The sequence below is a fragment of the Neopelma chrysocephalum genome, unplaced genomic scaffold, assembly GCF_003984885.1.
Source record: "Neopelma chrysocephalum unplaced genomic scaffold, ASM398488v2 Primary Assembly neopelma1_60, whole genome shotgun sequence".
NCBI lineage: Eukaryota > Metazoa > Chordata > Aves > Passeriformes > Pipridae > Neopelma > Neopelma chrysocephalum.
In genome coordinates this window covers 14,880,816-14,902,864 of record NW_020897715.1, presented here as the reverse complement: position 1 = coordinate 14,902,864, position 22,049 = coordinate 14,880,816, and the positions used below count along the sequence as shown (strand labels likewise).

Genomic DNA, 22,049 nt, shown 5'->3' with positions numbered 1-22,049 from the left:
ATGGCAAAGCCAGCATCCTTTCTGTGTGGCCCCCTGGAGCTGGAAAGCCAGAGTGACTAACACTGTTCTAAGAAAAATAAGATTCTTTCAAGAATTGTTCTCCTTCGGGATGATAAAAAGCAAGAAGAGGTCAGTCCAAAGAGTAATATTTCTGGAAAATACATCAGCCCCTCTATGCCCATGTCATTCAGCTATCACCTAGCCTTAAGTGTTAGTACCAGACACTGCCTGCTTGGCAGGAACCACTCTGCTGAGGTCAAAGGCACTTTATGCAAGGACTAATTATGTGAAAAGATGATGCAAAATCTGACCGCATAGCTGTGCTAATGCAGGAAGCCACTTGGCCTGACACTACTAAGGAAATCAGTGGGACATGCTTGACTGTGTATGGTCTCAACTCAAAATTTCCCATTGATGCAGTATTTTTTCATTTAATGTTATTGATGCAAGGAAATACCATCAAAAGCCCAGGTGCAGATTTTTATTGGTCTGTGCCAGGAAAACAAACAAAGAGTGCTAACACTGCTTTCTCAGTTAAGCTTCTCTTAATAATCAGAAGAGGAAAATTAGCTAATGAAGTCCAAAGCAAGCTGGGGAGGGAGTGAAGGGAGCTGCCACACCAAAATGTATACAGAATGGCTCCAGGACAACATTGCTGGCAGGCATCAGGAAGGAAAGCCCAAGGGAGAGAGAGAATTTTCCATTCTGGGTGCTCTGAAAAAGTAGATATAATATGCTTCCCTCACCTTCAGCATGCTCTGAGCTCAAATCACAGGGGGAAGGGAAACTCACCTCACGTATCTTCTATCTCTAGGAGGCTGTTGGATCCTTGCTTTCTTTGCACAGAAGTTTATCTAGTTCACATTCAACTGTGGCAGCTGCCCCTGGTCCAGCAGCTGTCCCACTCTCAGCAGTGCTGGCTGTCCCAGCAGGAGGATCTCCCTCTATCCTGCTGGCAGATGTCTCCCGATGCAGTGCCGGATCAGCCAAAACTCTCTCTGTGCCCCCATGGATGATCTGATGAGCAGCGTAGATGTGTTTTCTTTGGGACTGTCTCACTGCACATAAAAAGAGGTAAGGCTTTTACTTGGAATTGTACAGCAAAGTGTTCTCCGTAGGGGAGAAGGGAGGGATAGTTTTAGCAATTCTGCAGCTGTGGAAAAGTCTATCTCAGGAAAAAAATCACGCCCTTCTAACATTGGCTGAAAGTGTTCTACTGCCACCTAATAGCAGCAACCAACTTTGCATTTCCCTTTGAAGACTAGCCCCCACAGTGGGAAGCACGGCCCAAATGTTTTCCTTTCTGCCTTTGGGCACAACTGCCCAGGATATATTATGTGGCTTTAAAATAACTTCTCCTTCAGTGTCTCTTAATTGCAGCAGGCCTCTGGAAGACTCCAGCTGAAATCTGCCTTCTCCTGTGCTATGATTTGGCCTGCACTGAGAAACTGTTACTGAGTTCAAAGTAAGACTCAAGACACTAAGTCACCCACCTTATCATCTCCCCTCAGCTACTGGAGGATTGGTCCTTACTTTTTTCATCCAAAGTCATTTATATGTGTTTCCAAACCTCCTCCTGGGAAGTAATTACCCAAGCCTAAGCATTCACCCTACAGTTCTCTTCATTGCACTTCACTGTTCTTTGGTCCCTCTTTCTCTCTCTTTATTTCAGTCATGCAGATTGAAATACTGCCTGCTTTTAGGGAGAGTGTGGGGAATGTTGCAGGAACAAGCTGTGGTTCTCACTGTTCACTTCCCTGTGAAAGTCCAAGACTTGCTTTGATCTGTTGTAAAGCTGAGCTGTACTTTAACTGTGAATCTGAAGCACTGGTGTCCTGCATGCTGTCATACGGTTCTGCATGCTGTCCCTGTCCCAGTCACTACACGTTACTAACCCACCCTGTTTATGTTTATCCATCTCCCAGGTCCATTTTGTCAACAATGAATGCAACCAGATCTCACTTGCATTTGAACAGCTGACCTTCACCAGCCGGCTCTCAATTCCCAGGAGAGGTTTCTCTACCCAAGGCATTTGGGCTTGAACTGTGTTTGCTTGAACTGCATCAGCTATACTGGCAATACTCTCTTGGTATTGCTGCAGTCCCTTCCTCCATCCACAGTGAATTCCATCTAAAAGACAACAGGCTCAAACCGGTGAGTTTGTCCCTTTCAAAGCAAGTTTTTTCATATCAGCACAGTGACTTCTACTTCCAGTGAGGTAGGGTTCAGAAGAGGGGTGTAGAGGGGTATAAGGATGAGCCAGTATTGGATAATCTCTGCTTTTACACATCAAAATGTGACAAAAAGAGGAGGAAAAAACTGCCTAACAACCAGGTAATGGCAAAATAGAGATATTTAAGGGGAAGCTAAAGTGTAGGCAAAGACTGAACTTGCAGGCCCTCAAATCTTTGTTCTAAAAATGGATTTGCTCTTTTGACAGCCCAGACAACTGTGCTCTCAGATCACTTCCTGATAGTTTCAAAGAAGGTGAATGCTCAAGCATGGGCCAGGTTGCTAAAACAGCTTCCTAATAAATAATTTGGCTCACTGCAGGGAAAGCTTTAAAAGCCACCACAGAAATGCATCTTACAAGATCTAATGCCATTCATTGATACTATTTCCTCTGTATTTACATGGAATAGTTAATGATTCTGCTTCCCTGAAAGTATCGCTGTGCAGAAGGTTTACAGCAGAGTGTGTTCATCAGAGTTCATCTGATAGAATTCAACTGTCTCTTAAGTGTATGGAGTCCCCCCTACCCCATGAAGCAATAGCAGGAGAGAGTATTAGCCAGGTCTCTTCCTGATATTTGATTTCTACTGTCACAAGAATATTGTGACAAATTTCACTTGATCACAGTTAAAGGAACTCTTGTGCTTTATTGCCTATTGCTCTATTCCACCAGAATCCACTTTAATTTTTGTCTGGGTCTAGCTCTGCTTTCTAGGCAAACCCACTGTAGCTCTCATATATTTTGAAGATTCTTTTTGTCTGTTGCTTGGGAGTGCTTCTGAGGTGCTTTGTTCATTAACTGCTGTTGCATTTAAGCTCAGTACATATTTTGTTCCTTGATGTATGTCCTCTGTGTGTCGAGAATCCTAGGCCATCTCCAGGTCTTCATCTTCTCCTTTCTGAGACAGGCTAACCTGCGTGTGTTAGTGCCTCAGCTGCAGGCTTCACTGACTAACATTACATCACCTGCTTTGGAAGGCTGGCAGAAGCAGTGCTAAAGAGAAGGGAGCTGATTTAAGCTTATGCAGAATTGCTGAACAGGTACTGTTGCTGAGGCAAACACATGAATTAGGAAGAAGGAAGTCTGCACAATTCAGAGGCCACAAAATGCGTGTTCAGGGTTTGTGTTTTCATTCACAAAGCAACAAAAAAGGCAGTGAAGTAAGTGCCTTTGTTCTCAAGTCAGAGAAGTGCACTGCGGCAAGGACCACGTCAAGCTCTATTGTGATACCATTGCTTTCCGTAGGTCATATCCACTTGCTATGGGTGACAGGTTTTAGTCACGGTCTTCTGAGTGTGCTGGTCAGTGGAAACATCCCAGTTAAGATTTATTCATTATAATTACTGTAAGACACAGGTCTCCAGGGTCTTCCCCTCTGTATTGTGATGCTATTCAATTTTTGTTAAATAGAAGCATCCTTTACCAACTGCAAGACTATCTACTTACCAACCCTAAAACTTTATCTTTGCTTCTAGCTCTCAACCAACTGGGGAGGAGGGGGAAGCACAGGAGTATATAACTCCTATTATAGTGTATAACCCTCCTTCCACATATGGCATATATTTGAGTATCTCTTGTTAAAGATGTCCACAGTTTTCAGAAATTGCCATAAAACAGACAATTCACAGTCATGCCACTTAAAAACTTCTTCCAGTTTGTTTTTGAAGGTGCAAGGGGCTGCTTCTTTTCATGCAGTTTTATTGCTGCAGATACATCAAATTTATAATCGAATAATAGAGGGAAGGGACCTCAAGGATCATCTGTCCCAACCTTTCTTGGCAAAAGCACAGTCCAGATCTTACAGCAGGTATGAATTCTGGTCACCATTTAAAAAGACTAAAGCTTATGAGAAATTGGTGAAAAAAGGGTCAAAGGGCTTAACTTTCTACCTGCATAATGGAAAAAGGGAATCTCAGAGACCTGAGACAACTCTTTGCACTGCATCTTTCCTTTCACAGAGCTAGAATGAGGAGAGTGAACCAGTTCACAAAGAGCATAAAGCTACTAGACTCCTTACCTCTTTCTCTCATAGCACTTTTCTCAGCTTCTGGAATCAGGAAATCATAAACCAGCTCTGCTACAATCTCTTCGGACTGTAGGCGAGTTCGACTACAGAACAGATGCACAATGGTATTAGTATTTTAATCTTCTCTCCAGATCACCTCTGCAAACACAAGACTCCCTTGAAAACATTCTCACTATTTCCAAGGGAGTGCATTGTCCTGGCAGTAATTGTCACCTGGGTCTCTCTTTATCCTACAAATAGGTGACAGTGTGACTATTCCCCTTCACACTGCACTGCCAGTGTGTTCAATACTGCACTGGAAAGCAGGAAGAGGATCACCCTAGACTGCCTATCCCCAAAGGTATCTAGAAGCCCCATTTTCACTGATGACAAACAAAGTTAGACACACAGATACCTCTGAACATTTGTGTCTTTGTCAGTTTAGTCTTTGGCCCATTGCTGAGTTTGCTAAATTCTTCCCTTTTGTGACTCTGCACTTGGCTGGTCCCCATGCTCTTTTCCATGCCAGTGTTTGTTGGGTTTCCAGTTGGCCCAGGGGCTGCATGCATTATCTACGCTTCATTCTCCCCAAGGATTCCAACATTCTGGTTGTATTCATCTAGATACAAAATACACAGCTGCTGTACCATAGGAGAGTCACTGTGTCATTGGGATTTTTATGGCTCAATTCCAAAAAAAGAGTATAGAAACTGAACTGGAGGTTTGGCAAGTCCTAAAAAGTATTCACTGCTGATGCCCCAGCCAAACACAAGACTGTGGTGTTCTCAACAACTTACTTTACTCAAAGTGCCTTGTCAGGCAGCCATCAATATGACTGACCTCCATGGAAATTGGCAGTTTCTTAAAGAACAGCCATCCCAGAATGAAAGGCTGTTGTATAGCTGTATCTTTTAGCATCTCTTTCAAATGGATTTTCTGTAGTAGTATAAATAAAGGAAAAGATCGGTATGAATGGGTATTGCTTTAGGCAGTTCCCAGATTCACTTAAAGCTCAGTCACAGCCTCCCATTGGCATGGAGAAATCTAAAAAGGGTGATTCACAGATTGCACAAGCGATTTTCAAAGGGAATCTGGCACATGCTGTATGGAAATAAGGCTTTGATGAATTTATATGTGTGTACCAGGTAGTAACAGGGTGGTTCCCATACAGCAGCCACAGTAATGAAGCGACCATGAACAGTACTGCTTTGCCCTTCCCATGTCTTGGATGATACACATAACCACAGATGCAGATGGTCAGGCAGTTTCTAAACTGCTGTGAAGAGCCTCTAATGTGCCATTTAATAACGTACCGACTTTCCAGCTCATAAGCAATGTCATTGATTTCTACAGCCCTTCTCTGAACCTCTTCCCTGGCTTGTTCTTCAGCTGCCCTCTGCATGCTACTCAGGATAATGTCTTCCAAGTAGGTATCAATGGTTCTGTGCTGCACCTTCACCACCTGGAACAAAACATCAAAATATTGTTCCACTGCCTATTGCTGTGCCAGGAACGTAGTGGAAGAAGATTTCCAGAGAAGCACAAACAACAGACCTAATTTCAGGGATTTGTTTTCAGAGATGCTTTCTGTAAAAATTTATTTCCTAGTAATGTTTTCTGAGAACTAATAGCACAGAAACAAGTGCAGGAAAGAACCAGAGGTGGAAGAAAAACTTATCCGCAGCAGGTTAGTTCTGTGAATGCAATGGCAGTTGCTTCCTCAGTTCTCACAGTCCCCTGAGCAACAATTGCCAAATAATAATCATTGGTATTGACTTCAGTAAATTAATCAGCTTTCATTCAAGCAAACCCTGAAGGAAAGGGTTCCATCAAGCCAGTCAAAAACCAAGACAGAATTATTGGTTTCCTTATGAGAACTGTAGAGCAGAGATTCTAGAAATGGGTGTTTTCCTTCGCTAATCTGAAGGGCATAAGCTTATGGCACTTTGACCCTACCTGCTTCCCACTCAGAAATAGAGAAAAGATAAGAAGAGAGGCTAAAATTAAAAGAAAAATAAACATGATGCCAGTCTCTCTTGGTATTAACCACCTCCCACAAAGTTTGAAAATTATTGGTTTAGTCAATTAGACTCCCACTCATGCCTTTCAACCAGGAGAAATATGCTCCATGCAGTCAAGAGCTAGAGAATAGGACTATAGACGAATTATGGAACATGGTAATTCAGTATTTTTTCTGGATTTCAAGGTTATGTTATCCATTACCATAACTTCAAACTCTTTATTTGCAGTCCATTTGGTGTGCGTGTGTGGGGGGTGTGTTGCAAAATCTTTCCAAACCTTTGCTTAAAGGCATCCTTCCTGGGAAAGCACCTAATAGTTCTGCTGGGCAGATCAAGTGCTCCCAAAACATTATTTCTAAAGATGATCTAGGTACATCTAGGTACATCTGTTCTCCACAGGTGTTTGTTGTAGAAATTTAGAAACTACCTCCATTCATGACATGTCTAACAGGACTGCCTGTAGCAGTACTCGGACCATCATTTCATGGGCGTGACTCTTTTAGGAAGAAATCACCCTCTCTTCACTAAGCCTTTAAAACTAGCCATCACCAAAGTCCAAGCTAAAGCAGCTCCCATCCATCTGGACCTCCCCACAAGGAGGCAGCTCCTACAAACTGCCCACAGTCCCAGCAGTTTCACTTGCCTGTCTGAAAATCTCATCTGCCTCCTGACGCCGCCTCTCTTCCACCTGACGACGTCCGCTCTCCTCTGCTTCCCGCATCCGCCTCTGCCTCTCAGCCAGCATGACCAAAGCATGGATCTTCCGTTCTTGTTGCAGCCTCACCAGCTCTTTGGACAGAAAATCAAGTATGTTCGCCAGTGTCCTTCCTTCTACCGTGGCCAAGTCCTTTTCCATTGATGACAGCTTTTAAGAGAAAAATGCGAAGAATTGTGTTACAATTCCCAGGAGCATTGTACCAAGTCTCGGGACTACCACAGGCATGTGAAACAGCTCTGCAGCACCCACTCAGACCAGCCATGGGAGAACCCTAGGAGTTTGGCATTCTTCATGCATTCTTCATTCTACATGCGCTGGCTGGTTTCTGCACAATGCAATGTTCCTGCGTATAGGCTCTGATGGTACAAAGAGGCTAAAAGATGGCAAAATGAGCCAGGGCAGGAATAGCCCTGATACTGTCACACTAGTACAAGCAGCCCTTATGCTTGGATGGGTGAGAGGAGATAAAGCAGTAGACATGCTGTATTCCAGATGTTATGAACCACTTTTGTGGCTGTGAGTATGGCCAGAATAGTTGCTGAGGTGACCTTTTTGTTACTGGGGAACACTCCACTGCCCAGACCAAGAGAGGGGAGGGAGCCAAGTGACAATGAAATTACTTCAGCTACATACCTCCATCTTTCTGTGCTAAGCTTAGTCAGACCAGAACAGAAAAACAGGATCAAAAGTTGCAAATGAAGCTTCTTTCTACCATGTGGAAAGTAAACCCCAATTTTTATGAGCAGAAGCTTGAGTAGAGCTTTAGGAAACTGGAACTGTGAGTAATACCACACTTCTATTCTCTCCTAAGGGTACAAAATGTTACAGTTCAAAGGCCTCTCAGTGAAATGATACATCTTTGGCTGGACATTATGATGCAATGAAAGTAATTCAACTGGCTGAGATAATAAAGCAACCATGAGTCCCTATAACTTTAGGTACTGTAATATTACTAAAACTACACAAGTTTCTAACTGCTACGAAATTCCAATTGACAGTAATTATATTAAGTTTGCAGAAGTGCAAATGAGACCTCAAAATTACATGGAATGGAAAAATCAGAAAGCCTGTGACAGAGCTGAGACTAGATTCCAGGTGTTCAGCATTGCTTGCCATTCACTTCTTGTTCCAAGCACGTCCTGTTTTATGGGTATATGTGATTGCACTTCAGAAAGGGATAAGATCTATCGTACACTTATTATCTCCAATATGGACTATGAAGCTATAGCCCTTGGCAGGAAGGAATGTCTGGAACTGACTGGGATGCTGTGTTTCTGTTGGAATAAACAGGCAATAACAGAATAGACCTAAACAGAAAACTCAAAATGGAGATGAAATATCCCAAACAAATAATAATAAATCAGCTTTCTTATACTGCTGCGCCATTTGCTCATGCAGTCTTCCAAAGCAAGTGGGATTGTCAGCGTTGTACACATGTAGAAGAGACAGCACTCAGCCCATGGGTGTTTCAGATGGAGGACTGCAATGCAGGAACTGCACCACCCCACAGGGAGGGATAACATAGAACTAATGTGCTCCTTCCTCTTCGCTGCTCCAGATACCATGTCTAAAACTAGTGTGAAATGGAGGAAAACAACTGAGGAACATTCTTAGACTTTTGTTACATACAAATTGGAAAATTTTAACTCCTCATCTTTGACCATTTTATCTGGAGTTTCCATCCTCTTTCTGCAGGAAGCATTTCTTTTTATACTGGAAAGGTCAAAAACCTATAAAAAACTAAAACCACCGAAACCTATAGAACTGTGAGTCATCAGTGACTTTCTAAAATAGCCACACACATAGAAAACTCCTGCACTTGCATTCCAGAGAGTTTTACGGTTCTGAATGTTTGAAGACCTGAGCATTGGTCTATGTGCCTTCAGAGAAATAGCAAAAATAAAAAAGCGAGAGTAGAGGAGGTCGATACCAGCAGAGGGGGATAGTGGCTCTCCCAAAAGGAAATTCTGAATTTAGAGGTCAACATCTTTACCATTTGCTCTCTCTCCCTCTCTGGGAACGTCATTATGGTGTCTGAACTGCTCTCTCCCTCACTCACACCTGGGCCTTCAATAGAACAGGAGCATTGCAAGTTTCTAACGTCTAGAGCTTTTATTTTTCTCTTAATTCCTCAGGAGAAAAATTCAGTCTTCCTGCACCTGGGCTCCCTGTACATGAGAGAGCATCTGGAAATGCTAAACAGTAAAACACTGTCACCTGTCTCAATTTTTACTGAGATCTGAAGGGAAATTTTATTGCTTCCTACCCAGCAGGAAGCAGTGGACTGGCTTCATCTCCACCAAGTCAACTAACAATGGATGCAATTATCATAATATGGAAGCTGCAGGACTGCCTCACAGCTGGTCTCTGAAAAAAAAGGAGAGTAGTAAAAACTTGCAGGAATGTGAGAGATACTGTATATCTGAGATGCAGTGAACTCTGGACAAAGTCTCTTTAATGATCCATTCCAGACCAGCATCTGCCATTTTATTCACTTTGCCCTGGAAGGTTGTGGCCCTGCAAGGAAATAGGATGGGAATTCACATTCCTGGCTCTCACTAGATCCTTGGTAGAAGATTTCTCTGTTCTGCATAACAGTGGCAGGTACAACAACGTGACACCATTGCTGAGGTTCTAGAAGTCCTGAGCCCAGCAGGATTTACAAAGTTGGATTTGGCTTCCTTTGTGATGTTTTATGCCTGAGGAGTAGCCTGAGAGGGTGCCAAGCTAGAAAAGGATCAGAGAAATGACAGAACAGTAACAAACACTCAGTAGAACATCTGACAGATGTGAGTGACAAGCATGTATTGTGATGCCAGGTCGCAGTACCAGTCAAATGGATTGAAATGTGGGAAAACTGAGGTTCATCTGACACTGCAGTTTGTTCAAAGCCTTGTAAATGTAAATAATTGCTCTGTCTGCAAACAAAGCAACCACAGCCCGCATAGCAGCTGCGGTCAGGGTGCCTCAGTCTGGTTTTGAGATTCCCCAGAGCAGTGAGAGAGCAATTTTAGCCCCCCAGGCACTCAATGCTTGGCCTGTGCTAGGACAGCATTATTGTTATTGGGGTGCCTTCTGTGCTGTGGATAATAGAAAACATAAAGAAATTAAATGTGAGAGTGTTGGTGGTACTGTAAAAAAACAGAGTGCTTGGTCAGGACAGAGTTGTGAATCAACCTTCCCATCTATACAGGCAAACCTTGTGCATTTGTGACTCATGCTGTTGCTGTAGAGCCAGGATCCTTTGCTCCTCTTCCTTCAAGAGCAGTTGCCCATCCTCCTGGAGTGCGTGAGTGGTGCGCAGCTCTTGGATCAGATCCAGTCGCTTCTTCTTCCCTTCAAACATCTTTAAAATAAAGGTAAACAAGTGAGCATATTAAATGGAGAATATATATCAACATGTTTTGCCAGCAGAGCACACCCTTTTTCTCCAAGTTGCAAGGTCAGCTGTTCCGAAGACCTAGTTCTCTCTAACAAATTTGTGGCTGTATTTAGGCAAACACTACAGCTGTCAAGTAAATCTTGCCTAAACCCTCCTGCATAGAAGATGAAAGTTGAGACCTTCTGCTGTGGAATATAGATAATCCCTTACTACTTTTATTTGTTTGTTTGTTTGTTTGTTTGTTTGTTTATTGTTCTCTTTGGCCTTACCACTGGAATGTGGAACACCACCACCAATGTCAAGTGAAAAGGGCAATAGCCTTCTGGATACTCTGTTATATCAGTCTCAATGTCAAAGCTTCACAGTGTTTCAACATCTACTATTCTCTGACCTTCATTTTGAGGGAGACCAGCAACAGCTCATAGCAATAAATTGATAGGGAGGTTTCTGAAAGTGCTGCCATCCCTGTTATGGGGTTATGTGGCCCAGTCCTCACTGACAGTGTCTTATTTCCAGTCCCTCTCTCTTCCAACAGCAACAAAAGATCACTCAACCCTGCTCGCATCATTCTCCAACTGAGTCATTTATTTCTGATCCAGCAGTATCTGGAAGGAGATTCCTAAAACGATGGGACATTTCATTCTGTGAAAGTCAATAGTCCTTCAATGGCATCAAACTCCTTCTCACAGATCACCATAGAACTGGAGAAGACTTGGGAAGTCTATATTCCACCTCAAGCCACTTTCACAATATTACATTGTTTGCTAAAGCTCAGGTCAGCATCCCACATGGGAACGCTTCACAAACATCAAACAATTACTGCAAGAAAGAATATCAATTATACTCCCTGCATGCATGAAAACAAACCTTCTGGACTGGTCTGATCAAAAGTGATAGGCTTGCTTAATATAATGCCCACAAGGCATGGCTACTCAATTTTTACTTAGACTCTGTTCTGCTCCACTGAAAGCAAAATGATAGGTCCTGCACTTGCTGGAAATCACAGTGGTATGCTTCAGTTCCTCCTCATCTGTGGTTCAGCTCACCACCACAGGAAACTGGAAAGATGGTATGAAATACAAGCTGCCCTGCTGGGATGTGGGAGGTTCTTGTGCCTGGGATCTTGGCATAATCATGGCAAAATGTGCTCATGGTCCAGATCTAGTCTAGGATTAGCCATTTGAGTAATTCTGCTATGAAGCATCTAAATAAACAGCTGAGTGTAGGGAACTGCAAGAACAGGGGAACATTCACAGACATGTGTAGGAACCTAGAAGTTCCTGTAAGAAATCTGGGTTGAAGAGCAAAGACTTCAGCCTTGAAGGACTCCAGATAACATATAGGGGGATATGCTGCAGAATTCTCATTACCCCTGATTAGTGCTATGAAAGAAAGATTGCAAACACCCTTTCAGTCATTCCCACCGTCATTCTGAAGACAGATATAAACAAAGAGACACAGAATACCATGTTCTGAATAGCCCTCCCTCGGAGCAACTTCTGCAGACAGATCACCGCCAGTTCTGTTTCCTCTTCCTCCTGCCAAAACACAACAAATATCCACACAATAATTAATTATGTCTTTGGACACTGAGATTTGTGTAGATTATCCATCTAACTATTAAATAGTCTAACTCATATCCTGCCTTTTCTTGGTTGTTTCTGAACACCATTCTTCTAATTTCTAGGGAAGGAAGGTGAGTCAGAATAACAAGTACTTCCATGTTTTGCAAGGGGTGGGGAAGAAAGGCCATATAATGATTCTATTTGAGATTTTAAAGGGTCTTTAGAGATGAGAACCTACTGATAAAGAGATGTTGATGGAGAAGATTACTGTATGCATTAGAAGTACTATTTGTAGCTTGACTGCATCTGAGTTTGCAAAATGAGCACCAGCTGCATTAATTTAACAGGTCGAGACACTAAGGGGATAGAATTATTATTGAAAGAGGTTCAAGAGAGCTGTTAACCATAAATAAAGGGATTAAATTAAAAGGGAACATATATAATTTTTCTTCTGAAACTTGTTCTGATATTTACTTTATTAGAGTAAATGAGTAAATTTAAGACTTAGAAAGTGATAGTTTGGAAGTAAAATTCCTACATTCTGTTGCGATTTGTTTCTTTGAGAACTTTACTGGCCTAGCATTGTGTGATTGATACCAACTTGGAAGAATGATGGAGCATAGTGGAAGAAGGAACGTGACCACAGGAGTAAAAAAAAAAGGGGGCTTATTTTAAATAGAGGAAGTACAGAAAGCATAGATGGCAGCATTCTTTCTAGATGAGAGGTCTTCTAGTCTGGAGTTGACAGTAGCAGAAGGAAAGAGTCCATTGGGTGCCTGGGAAAGATAAAAAGAAATCTAAAAATTGGGAGTAATTTTTTTTTTTAATAAAGAATCTATAAGGTCTGCATTGAAATGTGGTATTTAAGAAGTGCCGGAAAAACAGGGAAGAGTGTGGGATGAGAGAAGTTGTGTGGGCTTGAATCTTAGTTTTCTGTTTCTTCTTAGGTGTTGAAGACTGAGTTTTCCAAATGCAAAAGGAAGCATTCCTGCCTTTCTACACCAGCACCCAGGAGAAGCAAAGCAGAACTAGCCAAAGGACTGCCTTATGATTTGGTATGTTCTTTTCCTCTGGAAAGAAGGGATGATTTTCCAGTCCTAGAGAGCTAAACTGTACCACATCACTTGGCTACAAGTGTGAAATCGCTTCAGGACAGAGTTTTGGAAATGGTGATGGCACATATACTGTTAAGCCAAACTGCTTGCTCTGATTTAAACTAAGATTTGGTTTAAATTTTAGTGAGAAGCATTTTTCTGTACTTCTGCTGTTCAATGCTGCAAATGATGCCTTTAGCAAGTGTAATCATCAGCTTGTCCATCTGCCTGATATACACCAGCAGGAAAGAATGAAGGCGGATGAAAATCCTATCATACCCTGCAGAAAAAAAAAGGACAAATAAGGATATAGAAGGATCTAGGAGATGGCTGCAACTTAGAGGGGACTGGAAGGAAGTCAAAAACTAATGAAGGAATTCAGATGCGCTCTGTGAGCTTGTTGTGGCTAGTAAGTCCATTAGAAATGCCTGGGGGAGAGAAGCTGAGGAGGCCTGCAGTAGTGCCTCGATTCTCTCAATTTTTTTTTATATCCCTTGTTGTCCACATCACCTGACTGTCACTCCCTCAGTTTCTTTTTGAGATCCTCAACTCCAGCGGGAAGGACTTAGCTGTTGTTACTCGTATACGTGTAGGGCAGGAAAAGAAGCATTAACAACAGAGAAGATTCTTGCTTTCAGTGCTCCTCGCAGCTATCTGGTAAGAGAAACCTCACTTGGATTCAGCAAGAATCCAAGTTAGAGCTGCTCTTCAGTGGCTCAAGTGACCTGATTTTATAGGTGGAGTTTCACTGGAGAGTTCCGTATTTAATGCGTCTGCACATAATGATACTGAAAATAAACCAAATGTTGACAGAATTCATGTAGGTGGAATTAAATTGTATTGGAATTCTTAAAAAAGAAAACCGTAATCTCTAAACATGCTCAAGAATGACTACAACTGGGAGATAAATTTTTCTGATTTCTTTCCATGTTACCTCAAAGTACTTAAAAATCTGCTAAACTGGTAAACCTAAATAGTGCAAATCCACCACTGCAATACAATATCTCATACCTAGGAGTTGGTAAAGCTGTGGAAAGCTCTTCCCCAAGAGATAAGAGATTCTTGTTTCAGTCTTAAAATAGACTGTATAAAACATAAAATATCATACTGCACAAAGGAAGACAGCAGCATGGATGATCTAATAAGACTTTCTCTCACTTTCGTGGTTGTGTGACTCTCCTAAATTCAAAGTTTAAATGGTAACTGTGTCTGATTCTTAGTACATCATGAAAATGGTGTTAATAAGAAGACAAAGCAACCCAGTGGGGCAACCACCTCTTAAGTACGTTACTTTAAGAAAGGAAAAGAAGTTGCAGCTCCCCTAAAAGTCTTTTTTTTCCTACAGCATATCACAACCCCCATGACACATCATTACTGCTATTTCAATCTCTGCAGGAGAATCATTATCTGTGAACTGGAGCATGCTCATCAAACACTGCATCCTGCATGATGACAAGAGCTTCACTCCAGCAAATTAATGAAGTGCATGCTCAGTGCTAAGCAGCCAAGGTCTCACTGACTTCAATGAGACTAAAGTTAATTGCCTCACTGGAGTATGATAGTGTTGTCAGATCAGAAGGTTGGAAGCTACTGAATAACAATAATAACAATAAAAAAAATATAATGATGATGCCTTCTTACTCCTCAAGAACAAGAAAATTACATGTCTATTAATTTATGTCTTTATAAAATAAAGTTTACTTAAGGATTTGGCCAACAGATATTGTAAAATATTTTCAATTCTTTGGCTGCTAGTATCTTTATAAAATAAAGAGAGACTAGGAGAATCTTAAGAAATAATGATGGCTATTTTTAACATGAATGCACACAAAAAAGATAAAACTCCCTTCTTTCCTTCTCTGGGCATTCCTTTAACAACTGTGTAGGAAGCAACTAGGGATCAACAGGGAAAAAAGTGCTAAAACCAGCTGACTTACAATTGATGGTTTTTCCAGGATTAGAGTGGGTGGCTTAGGAATAGGCTCTTCTACTTTTTCAGGGACACGGATGGGCTTCTTTGGCTCCTCGACTTTATCCTTCTTCTCCAGTAGTGCCTGGAACAGACATACAATTTAATCAGAACATGGCCAGATAGAACAACATAATAAGGATGCTGATTGTTGCTGATCACATTGACTACAGGGAGCTGAGAGATTTCAGGCTTGTGGCTTCCACTTCTTACTCCACATCAACTGAAAAACTGAATATAGTTAGTAGAGGAGGCTATTGCCTGGTCAGAAGATACTGATGGGAACGTCAAAATCATACGCTAGAAGGAAGAAGGAGTTATTTTACTGTATTTACTAGTAAGTCATCAGCAATTGCTTAGGGTGAGTTACCTAATATAATCTAAAATTGGCATTAACTTAATTTCCAACTCTCTAATAATTAATTCTCTAAGAATGCTTATAACTCTTTGCCTTTAACTATAGCTATAATGCTTGTTACTGTGGCTTAGAAACACTATGTATTCAGGAGATTTTATGAAGGGGTCACTTGAAGAGTGTATTGTCACTGTTCTGTGGCCCTTCCTCAGTGAAATGCCTTTGTATGATAGGCTATTACTGTACAGGGTTGAACCAAATGACCCTGATCCCTTTCCTTGCAAAATATGTTTTGAAACTCTTCTCTGCTCATCTAAAACTGCCCAGCAGCCCAGTGGCACCCACAGTAACTGTACAAGTGGACTAGGGACAAAAGGGAAACTAACTTGTCCGAGAACTTTTTTCTACCACGAAAACCCAAAGGTCCATTAAGAGTGGGGTTTATCTTGCTTGCATCTCATCTTGCATCTGTTTGGTGGCAGATGCCACACCTCGTCAGCTAAAGCAGACTAGGAGTGGAAGTGCCATCACAGCCTCAGCTCTTTCAAGACCTTTTCAAACTGTTCAAAGAGCCAAAGCCCTGACAACTTCCCAACACAAGCCACTAAGAACTAGATATTCAGATAATTATTTCCAGCTGCACAACAGTGCTTGCCTGCTGCAGGACAGCACACTTCAGCTCACAAAGAAAGGGAAAAGAGCGTGTACATTTAAAGCTCCTTCAAAATTATAATCCTACTACTGTATGGGTTGGATCTGTAGTCTTTATTATGGAAAGAACAGACATATTCCAGCATGGGAAAGTGTGCTTTTTCCTTTTATTGCTTTCTCTCTTTCAAATGTTCAAATACAGTATTTCACTAGGGAAGGAAACAAAAAAAAAAGCTTTAGAAAAAAATTCAATGCTGAATTTCTCTCTCCTGTAATAGGAAATTGATGGCACTTACACAGAATTTAATTGTGAAGTTAATCATATTTTGAAACTCCAGTGGTCATTGTACAAAACTCTTCTTACATATTGGATCTGATCTTGCAGGTCAGGATAATGAATTGCTCCAGAAAAGGAGAGAGGTTTCTAGGTGGAGGGGATAAAATGCTTGATTATTGAAAGCTTCTTAAATGGCCCATGCTAATAATGCAAGAATCAAAGCCTATAAACTGCTTTTAAGCCATGTGAAATGGTTATAGCTCAAAAATGTTGGGAGATTTTCTGAACTGTTTTTTGTATGTGATGACCTTACGGCTCTCTGGCATGAGGATTATAACAGCGCTTGCTACGACTAATAAGGTGATTTGCATGACAGGGTGAGGGAAACAGAAAGAAAAAAGCTGCTGTAATTGTGATTCTTCTGAAAACAATGGCTCCTATGTTTATTAGTACAATCTTGCATTCATAAGAATTTTTCTAATAAAACTGTAGCCTCCAAAAATATTTCTTGCTAAGCAGAATAACAAAATACAAGCAGTATAACAACTTTTAAAGACAGAAAAATCTATGAGCCCTTCTGACAAGAAAGAATTCTTATTAATGTAGGTTCGAGATATATTGCAGTTCCCAGAAGTGGTTTATGTTTTCATGTCAGCACAGTCTAATGCCTGCTTTGCTTTCTTTACTAAGTCAAAAATGTTTACCATTTGCTTTCTCTAATCTAAGGTTTTAAGATATATTACGACTTTAACATATGAAAAGAAAAATAAAGTATGGGTTTTTTGCATAATTGGTTCTGCCTCACTTAGCAAGTTACGATTTTTCAAAAAAAAGAAGTGAGACACCAAGAATCACTGTAAAATACTTGGTTTAAAAAGATAAAAGTGCTAAATTTCTGAAGAACATACTCCAAATGTTACTGCCTATATATCACTCTAATTTTTCTGAGATAGACTACGTTACTTTTTTCAGGTAGTGGGTTCAGAGTCAATGTATAATCTGGTTGGATTGGACACTGAAGTACTATGCAATTCATGTCCTTTTAATTTTCTTGGCAAATGCAGTAAACAGCAAATGGCACTCATGCTTTTGGCCATACACCTCAGCTTCTTAGTAGCTCCTGAGAGAAGCAGAACTCTTGACAGGACAGTGGCTTAAGAAAAAACTCTCCGTTCAAAGAAATCATTCTTTAGATTCCTCCCTTATCTTCTCTGTGATCCTCTTCTTTTCACAGGACACCAGATATGTTTGATTTTCACATACAGCACAGAGTATACAGTCATGTTTCTCTTCCTTCCTTTTTGCACACAAATGCTGAAGGTGGGATCTCAGAATCCCAGAATCATCATCATCATCATGGCTAGGCTTTGCAAACGAAGATTTGGGAAGGACTTTACCCACACTTGCTACCAGTGCGCTGGTGGCTAAAGAGGCCAATGCGAGAGAGGCACGTCCGGTTGCAAAAGGCACAGCAGAAAGACTCCTTAGGTAGTATCAACAAGACACGATTCTTTCTGCATTGTCTTTTCTCCTCAAGGGTGATCCTGCGTGTGTTCTCAAAAGCATCAGCAGCGTTATAGATAGTGTGTCTCCAGATCTCCTGATTGGAGGCCAGAGTAGACCAGTGATGACGGTCAATATGGCCAAGGCTGAGATGTTGTTTCAGGGAGTCCTTGTATCTCCTCTTCGAAGCTCCTCTCTTGCAGCAGCCAGTGACAAGTTCACCACAGAGCAAGATCTTAGGGAGGTGGTGGCCCTTCATCCTGCCCTGCCCAACACAGCTGTGTTCTCAGCAACATGGCCTCAATACTTGTGACTGCTGCCTCTTCTAGAACAGATGTATTAGTCACATAATCTGACCAGTGGATGTTTAAGATTGTACGGATGCAGAGGAATCCCAGAATCAATTGGGTTGGAAAAGACCTCTGAGATCATCGAGTCCAACCTACGACCAAACACCACCATGTCAACTAGACCATGGCACTAAGTGCCACATCCAGTCTTTCCTTAAACACCTCCAGGGACAGTGACTCCACCACCTGCCTGGGCAGTCCATTCCAATGTTTAATTACCCTTCCTGTGAAGAAATTCCTTCCAATGTCCAACCTAAACCTCCCCTGGTGCAGCTTAAGGCTATGTCCTCTCATCCTGTCACTGGCTGCCTGGGAGAAGAGACTGACCCCTACCTGGCTAGACCCTCCTTTCAGGTAGGATCATCAAGGATGGACTGCCTACCTGCTTTGCAGTGCAGCATGGCTGCTGTATCTTGGCTGATCGAGACTGACATAATAGCTCTTAGAGCTTGTCCGAGCATGAGCCAACTAACGCTGTGCTGGAGATCTGTTCTTGAAGAAATAACTACTTAAACAAGCTTTCCTACACTTGGAAAGAGAAAATCTCTGTTGGCAGAGATTTCCTCCAGAGGCATTCTTGGTCCCTCTACACCTCTACCTCCTGCCAGCAACCAGATAAAGGAAAACAGATGTGGTGAGAGACGCACCTTATGCTGAGGTGAGAGGGGTTTTTGTTCAGACCTCATCTTGATCCAACACTTTGAAACCACCTGACACTTCACCTTTTTTGAGTCACCACAGCATAGAGGGTCAGCCTAAACTCATGTATTGTTCTGCACTAAGATGTCTTCTAGCATCCCGTCCATGCCTTGGTGTATTCACTTGCTGGTTGCATTTATTTCCTATAGTAGTTAGCGGTATTGGTATGTTATCTCTTTAACGCCTTGGATTTTCACACAAGGCTGTCTGTATTATGGCTCACTTACATTCCTTAAAGCACTGTTATCTGTGTTGGCTAGGAACTAGCTTTCCTTATCCTTTTACAGATCTGGCTTAGGATACAGATAGTTGTTTTTACTGTGAATCTTGGGTCACTCCTGTTTCTGCCACGTTTTCTTGGAGAATTATTCAAAAACTACTGAGTGTACATAATACTTGTGCAAAAGGTTTCAGGATGGTCCTCGAAAAGTCTGCTTCTAAAATCACTTCTTTTTTGCTTAGTTTCATGTCTGGAAGAAACTGTTCTTATTCTCAGGACACATATCTTTTTTGTAGTTCCCTGGAAAACTGCTTATCCCTTAAAAGCTTTAAGCTTAGGAATACCGTCAATATGTCAAACAAAAAGGAACATAATAAGGATGACTAGTCTTTCCACTTGTTTGGCCAGAGAAGCAAGCTTTGGAAACTTCTTTTATTAGAACTAAATCCTTCTGAGCCCAAAATCTAACATTCCCCTATTTGCCACCTGCTTCCACAGATTATCCAGGGAAAATGAAAGAAACTCATTCTGGAGCTGGATCACCACGTACTCTCTGAATTTTCCGGAGTTTCACTTTGTTTCTAGGATTATGGAATAAAAAATAGAGATTAAGTGGGCTAGAAGAGCTCTAAAATAAAGCTTTCGAATAGAAAACTGGTTTGGCTGCTCAGCTATAGAAACAAGGCAAAGCTACACAGTGCCCTTCTAAGATGATCCCTAATTGCCTGCTTTAAACTTCTTTTTTACTGTGTGTGATGGAGGTTTGTTGGCACAATTGAGACTGCTTAATCCAAGTGGTCAGAGAGCTGTCCTCTCAGGGAGGATCCTCCTAAATTCTGTTAATGCAAGTACTCTGCACCTTCTGCTGCTCTGGTTTTGACAGCTCCAGTAGGTTGTGAGCTGGACCTGTCAGGGAGGCTCTGCTTAGCCAGGACATGCTACAGCCACCAAACTTAAGAAGAAAAAGCCTGTGATGAGAGAAGTGACCAGTAACAGCACCAAAGAGCTGAAGTGCTAATTAGGGCAGTAATATCCTGTTGCTCTGAACAGAAAGTTTGTTTAAATTTAATGGTTGCTGAGGCAGTCTGGGTGTTTCACAGTGTCAGGACCAACACAGCTGCTTGTCTGGACCAACCAGTCTGGTGTCTACTTCTGTGTATCTAAAAGCAGCAGTTAAATTTTGCAAAATGGATTTATTTTATCACTTTTGCCTGCAAAGGAAATGGTTTGTGATTTTAAAAGAATATACATTTTGCCATTTTGTGGTGGGGAACTGAGTATTTGTTATGTTAGCCTCTCAGTTGCTACAAATCAATGTAGACCAAGTGATCTACACAGATTTAAGAAAGAAAATGTGCAGAATTGTCTGCATTTGTTCTGCATTCCATCTTCCTTTGGCCACCAGTTTTTCTTTGAAGAGACATTATTGTGTGAGCAGCCAGCATTACGGCATACTTCTTCTCCGTGACTATAGTTTAGACACTTCACCGTAGTCTTTCAAACAATGAGAAGTATTTTGAACAAATAGAATATAATTGCTGTAATTGGAATTAAGACTCTGAAAGCTTGGACTAACATTCCGCTGCCTATGAGAACCATGTTATGATCCATGTTATACTGTCACTTCCTGAATTTTATGCAAAACCCACCCAAACTCTAACCCCTTCAATAATACCGTGTCCATAAAACTATGACTTTTGTCCATAGTTCTTAAACAATTCCTGTGGCAATCAAGATTTTCTTTGAAAATTTTCCTTCTGGATAATAATGAGATGCAACATTTCATCTTTTACAAGATCCGGCAGAATATAAATTTGAGATAACTGATTTTTCAGAACAAGATTTCAATTTAAAATTCATTAGTAGCAGGTTACTGTCTGCTTTGAAATCATTATTAAATTACACTAAACCAAAAGAGCTATACATACATACACATATGTGTGTGTGTGTGTGTGTGTGTGTGTGTGAAACTTACCAAGCTTTACAAATGAGAGTCAGGGATACAGCAGCCAGCCAAGAATATGTGTGATTTTACAAAAAGGTAACCCTCAACAGCATCACAAGAAGTGTACTTAAAAGTACATGTAATTTACAAATATTGTGATTGCAGATGCAAATGAGGCACTTCTTTACTCAGTGGTTAATTGCATATATGGACACCTCATCTGCATGAACAATTGGGATAAATTAGGATATGCAAAGCACTAATAGCATGTTTGCAAATCAGATGCTGTTCTTAGGGAACAACAGTGATGTGCATCCAGCATTCTGATCTGATTTTAAGAGTGGGGTCATTTTAATAATGCTTTGCTGAAGGTGTTTTTACAATAGGTATTTAAAATGTAAATTTTTAAAAACATACAGAATTTTTAGAATATAAATCCAGATTTGCCTTCTTTAATTACGAGTAGTTTGACAGTGTAGACAATAGGTTTACCACTTGTGTATTATAAAAGCAAGGGAGAAATAAGAATGAGAAAATGGCAGGTGAGAATTTCAAACTGACATAATACATTCCAATCCAAATACCTGATCTGCAGGAAGACAGAAGCAGCCATGCTTGTTTTCTATAGGATTGAAGCAAAAGCACAAATATTAGGGAGTAAGAGTATTGACAGACTGAGTTCCAGAGCAGTACTGGTCATGCCTACAACAGTCCACATGTTTGGTCCATTCTGTCCTTGAAGTTGTCTTACAGAAAATAAGAATTTAGCACAAGAAATTGGGAAAAAGCTTACACGTCTTCCCAACTGCATTTATGAGCAGTTCAAATCTAAGAGAAACTGATATGCTGCTGAATGCAGCTCCATACCTGGTGAACTTGTGCCAGCTCTGCCTCTAGCCTTGCTGACCTTCTAATAAAGCCAGTCTTAGTGATAATGCACTTAGGTTTTGGAGCTTTAATCTTGAGCTGGATGACAGAATCTGGGAGAGATGCTTCCAGTTCACACAATCCTAAGATTATAATACAAACAAAGATTATAATACAAACAAAGATTATAATACA

At 41.2% G+C, this 22,049-nt stretch overlaps 1 protein-coding gene and 1 long non-coding RNA gene across 5 annotated transcripts in view; one reads left to right on the top strand and one right to left on the bottom strand.

The window, feature by feature from the left end:
* Positions 1–454: 454 nt before the first annotated feature.
* MAATS1 (MYCBP associated and testis expressed 1) overlaps positions 455–22,049 on the bottom strand; it is a 32,052-nt gene continuing 10,457 nt past the window's right edge. For 2 of the 4 annotated variants that reach the window (XM_027681232.1, XM_027681233.1), the window contains exons 10-17: positions 21,855–21,997; positions 14,956–15,072; positions 11,826–11,897; positions 10,177–10,323; positions 6,903–7,124; positions 5,552–5,700; positions 4,251–4,342; positions 811–1,058 (exon numbers count right to left, since the gene is read on the bottom strand). In XM_027681232.1, the coding sequence (XP_027537033.1) occupies positions 811–1,058; positions 4,251–4,342; positions 5,552–5,700; positions 6,903–7,124; positions 10,177–10,323; positions 11,826–11,897; positions 14,956–15,072; positions 21,855–21,997 (1,190 nt within the window). Of the gene's footprint in view, positions 715–792; positions 1,059–4,250; positions 4,343–5,551; positions 5,701–6,902; positions 7,125–10,176; positions 10,324–11,825; positions 11,898–14,955; positions 15,073–21,854; positions 21,998–22,049 lie in introns of those variants that run through there. The other 2 variants (XM_027681234.1, XM_027681235.1) reach the window with 2 other exon arrangements.
* Positions 13,182–14,910, top strand: LOC113966474. Its single transcript, XR_003533839.1, has 3 exons — positions 13,182–13,427; positions 13,560–13,675; positions 14,364–14,910. It is a non-coding gene; the product is annotated as an uncharacterized LOC113966474 (long non-coding RNA).